This window comes from Pundamilia nyererei, unplaced genomic scaffold (genome assembly GCF_000239375.1).
Source record: "Pundamilia nyererei isolate P.nyererei 1_Seehausen unplaced genomic scaffold, PunNye1.0 scaffold00001, whole genome shotgun sequence".
Lineage (NCBI taxonomy): Eukaryota > Metazoa > Chordata > Actinopteri > Cichliformes > Cichlidae > Pundamilia > Pundamilia nyererei.
In genome coordinates this window covers 11331279-11336026 of record NW_005187402.1, presented here as the reverse complement: position 1 = coordinate 11336026, position 4748 = coordinate 11331279, and the positions used below count along the sequence as shown (strand labels likewise).

The 4748-nt window shown below is 38.8% G+C and overlaps 1 protein-coding gene across 1 annotated transcript; it reads left to right on the top strand.

Annotated features, from left to right (window-relative positions):
- Positions 1-1603: 1603 nt before the first annotated feature.
- Positions 1604-3504, top strand: LOC102195147 (uncharacterized). The gene is made up of 5 exons (XM_005719871.1): positions 1604-1849; positions 2043-2300; positions 2383-2589; positions 2717-2833; positions 3247-3504. The coding sequence occupies exons 1-5, from the start codon at positions 1612-1614 to the stop codon at positions 3375-3377; spliced, it is 951 nt and encodes a 316-aa protein (XP_005719928.1). The 5' UTR covers positions 1604-1611; the 3' UTR covers positions 3378-3504.
- Positions 3505-4748: the final 1244 nt, after the last annotated feature.

Here is a 4748-nt window from a genome sequence, read left to right as displayed (position 1 = left end):
ATGGAAGCTGCAGTTGGACTGTTGCTGATGTTCGGAGTAGCTCATGGTGAGCAACCAAATTTTTTTTCATGCAAGGTTTCAAAAATGCTTATTTCATACTTAATTTCAGTACAATCAGAATTAGGTCTGAAAAAAAGTTACTTCTTAGTTTTGTCATGCTCCTTCATTCTGATGTTGCCGTCTCCTATCTGGATTTTAGGATTGCTTCATGTATCACAGCTGCTGGTCGGTGGTTATGTCTGAGTGGTTAATGGTTGGCTGTCTGTCTATGTGGAACTCAAAGTTCCACATGACCTTAGTTAGCACTGTTGTTCTCAACCACCTTCAGTGGGGTCTCCTATCGGGATTTGGGGATCATATGCAGCACAAATGTTCTTGTAGTTGGTTGTGCAAGTCAGTGTACGCTGTCCCAGCCCTGTTACTGTACGCTGCTCTGTCTCTGAGCCCTGTTAGATGTGACTCCTTCCTCTAAAATCTAGTGCTTAGGCCCTGTTCTTTTTCTTCCCTCTATCTGTTGATGATATATCTGCAGGTCAGTCATACATGATGGTCCCACTTCCTGTTCCTTATCACTGTCTGTCTTCAGCTGTTTTGGAGCAACTCACCTCAGGGAGCCATTTTTTATTTCAACAGCAGCTTCCACATCTGTTCACAGAGTCTCAGACCTTTGAGTGGAAATTGAAGAAATCAGAGGAAGGATGTTGAGTGGCATTGTGAGGAGTTTTCATGTCTCCTCTTGTGGCCAGTTTGTTATTCCAGTTTGGTATCTGATGACGTGAAGACATATATATTGATGGCTCACATTTTTTAGCACCTCTATTACTTTCTGGAGGTATTTGACTGTGTCTGACTTTATTGTGTCTTTATCATGTAGCTCTCATTAACCTGTTGGATACCCAAGCACTTCTTCTGTGTGTCCTGTATGTCCTTATGGCAACTCCACCCCATCAGTCTCTCTTTACAACCTTTTTGCCACATTTATAAAGAATGACATCCTAGCGTCCTCACTGTAGATCCTGGTGAGGTGGATCAGTGAGTCAGTGTTTCAGTCACTCCTGTCATACAGCATAATGTCATCGATGGACAAGAAGTGGCTGATGGTCACTCCACTCTGATCTTTGTGATATGGACAGTGCATCAAGTGTGGGATATTCCACATTTGATGGTGACTTGAGTTCTTAGTAAATGTCATTAGTGCAATATTAGCCTTGTATAAAGCCAAGCACACATAAATCCAGAAGCACTGAGTTGTAAGCCTCCTCAGGTTGGTCTTCCTGGTCTTATAGTTCTGGTGTACAGGTCTATTAACCATTACTTTGTGCTTTGATCTCCTTTTGTTACCACTTCTGATATCCTCTCTGAAACATTGCTTACATTTGTTAAATAGTGTTCAGTAAAGAGGAGACAAGAAAGCAGGGCACACAGCAAAAGCCTTCTGGCTAGAACTCAGGCTACTACATCAGGCATGTGGACATCTGTTCATCTACTGAGCAAAACTAACAACTATGACAACTTTATTTTTGTTTTGCAGGTGTGGAAACTTACTGTGATGGCAGACGGGATGGAGCTCAGTGTTATGGAGCTTTGGGAGGAACTGTGGACATCCAGCTGATGGAGAACACTTCAGAAATTAATAGATACCAATTATTAAAGAGTTCATTAAAAATATTAGATGTGAGAAAAAATACGGTTATTTCTAATACCATAAGAGAGAGAGCTTATTTTCCAAGTAATGGAACATTTAGGATCAATAAACTAAACAGGACAGACAGTGGTAATTATAGCCTTCAAACCTTTGATTCGGATGGAAAATCATCAGACGAGCGGATTTTACAGTTGTTTATTGAAGGTAAATGTTGGGAAATTAAGCCATTAATAGATGTAAATAAAATATTGTTGTGGTAATCTATACAATAATCTATACAATATATCTCACGACATTTCCCTGTATTCTATGCTTTCCCTATTCTTTATTAGAGACTCTAAAGAATTAGGGAGATTCTGATTTAAAATCTAAACTCATCTGTGTGTGTTTCTCTCAGCTCCTGTGTCCTCTGTCCTGCTGGACCCTGAATGTCTGTCCCAGGGAGAGATGAGGGTGTCCTGTTCCTCTGAGGGAGGGGACAGTCCTCAGTACAGCTGGACTCTGGATGGACGCACACTGACAGATGCTGAGCTCTTTTCTGGAAATAATGAGAGTAACATCATCACTCTGAAACAGCACGTCTCAGGACATCTGGTCTGCTCAGTCAGGAACAACGTCAGTAATGTCTCCAAAGAGGAGAGGATACCTACCTGTGGTGAGTGAGAACACTGTGATAATCACAAATATGATCATTTTGGTCACTCAGTCTTTCATTAATTATACGTTTTTGCTCTCAGGCTTCATTTTCATTAACTGCACTTCAGTCAATGGAACACAGATATCAGGGTGGGTGTATGAAGCCAATAACACCCTGTGTATTAAACCAACAACAGTCCCCAAACAAACTGCTACGTCTAAGGAGACCGCCGTAGTGTCAAATAAAAACCCCACTAAGATCAAACCCTTCAATCAAACTGTCAGCAGTGATAACCCATGGTACATTAGTAAGTGAAAATAACTTTGCTACACTAGACTGACTAATGGCAGTTTCTCATTATTTCTTTGTTTGTCTTCATAAAAACTCAGACTTGCTGACTTGTTTTTGTCTTATTCTGTCCTTTTTTCAAACAGCCTATTTACCACTGATCGGTGGTGTTCTCTCAGCACTGCTCATTTTGTTAGTTGTGGGTGTAGCAGGTGCCTGTGAACACATCATAAAGCAAAAAGCCAAACCTACAGAACAAAGAGGTACAAAACTTTCCATTTCCCCACTCCACTTTGATTAATTAAACATATATAATTTTTTTTTTTTAATTAATAAACCTTTTTGCTGTCTTGCCAAGAGTTTAATCATACCTCTGTCATATGTCAGTCAAATTTGTTGGTATGGCTAATCAGCTAGCTTTAACACAACAACTAAAAACATGGGGAAACAGCTCAAAAAACGGCAACCCGTGAGTTCACCAATGAAACATTTTGAATTCGTTTTAAAGTGCACTAGTTAGAATCACACACACTGCCTTCAACCTTTGTGGTAAAACTAATCAACTGTTCCAGCAGCAGACATGAGAGTGAAAGTTCTTCTTTAAGTCAAACCATTCCTGTACTAATACACTGACTGTAACATTATGTTTGTGCCACCTCTTCCTACTAATTTGCAGCTGAAGAAGATGACCAGGAAGTAACCTATGCTCATGTCATTATCACGAAATGTCAGAGGAAGGATGCTGAGCAAAGAGCAGAGGCGGAGGTGGAGTATGGCCAAATCAAGTTTTCAAGCAACAGAAGATGATTTAAGTGGTTGGAGCTTTTACACCGACTGCACCACTGACAGCAGACCGAAGGAGGAGGTGACATCAAGATGCCAAAAGGTTGTTGCTTAATGCAAGTCTGTGGCTGAAACACAGCTAATGTTCCAGCTAACAGCACATAAAGAACAAAACAAATATGAATAAATTAATGATGACTGAATTCTGTTCATACACTTTAGCTTCCTGTGACACCTTCATGGGCTACTTTGTCCCTACTATAACAACAACAACAACAACAACAACAACAACAACAATAATAATAATAATAATAATATTCATCTTTGGCCTGTCTTTAGATTTATATCTGGGGATCAGCCCCCTCTGCTCTAACAAATGCATGTGTCTTAATAAATCTGGATAAATGTGAAGCAAACATTGTATATAATAACATGGGAAGAGAAGAGAGAAAAAATCCTTATGATATTGTTCTGGTGGACTAACGCAGAAAGTCTTCATTTGTTTTTCCTCTTCTGTTCTCAACCACTCTTTGAGATCAGTGTTTGATAACCACCAAGAAAGAAGTGGTTGCAAATTCTGTCTAACAAACACCATTTTAACCTTACCACTGTGCTCCACACTCGTGTCCAGGTGTCCCTGTTGCTTGACGGTCAGGATTTTAAATGGTCATATTTGACTTTAATGTTTGAATCCAGATTTTAAACATCCTGTCATTTGCATAGGAACATGGCTATTTCTATAGGTGACCGACTTCTCTCTGTGTGTTGTTCTCTCATTATTACAACTGAAACAGTTTCTGAATGTGTGCTGTCAGTTGTTTTATAAAAGAAGGCAAGATATAAAATACACATTTTACATTTTGATGTACACTTGTATTACTATACTTTGAACTGTGTTTTTACCTTAATTGTACATATGTGGCTTTTTTAGGAGAATGGAACCTGTTTTGGGGAAGATTTCTGAAGCTTTTGAGTAACACAAGTAACTCTTATTTGTATCTTTTGTTATAGCAATTAGTTTGCATGTTTTTTACAAGTAGACGAGACTTCTGTTTAAGTATGTACGACAAAGAAATCATATGTTGCAGCAATTTTCACATTAGTTGTTTAAAATAGTAATTCTGAGTAGTCTTTACAAAGTGAAGAGTAGATGTGACTTATAATAGCCAGTACTCACTTACAGTTTTTATCTTTGCAAACAAAATATCACTATTAAGCTCAGTCTTTAATTTCACACCATTATAAACCAGTTTTAAGTTTGTCTAATGTGATTCTAAATTTAGACAGGCCTGATGATGCCATGATCACAAGCAGTATTGATTCAAAAGCCTTTGGTGACCGCTAAGAAGTGAACATAACTTTAAACTTATCAGTAAGAAGATGTGGAAGTTTCCC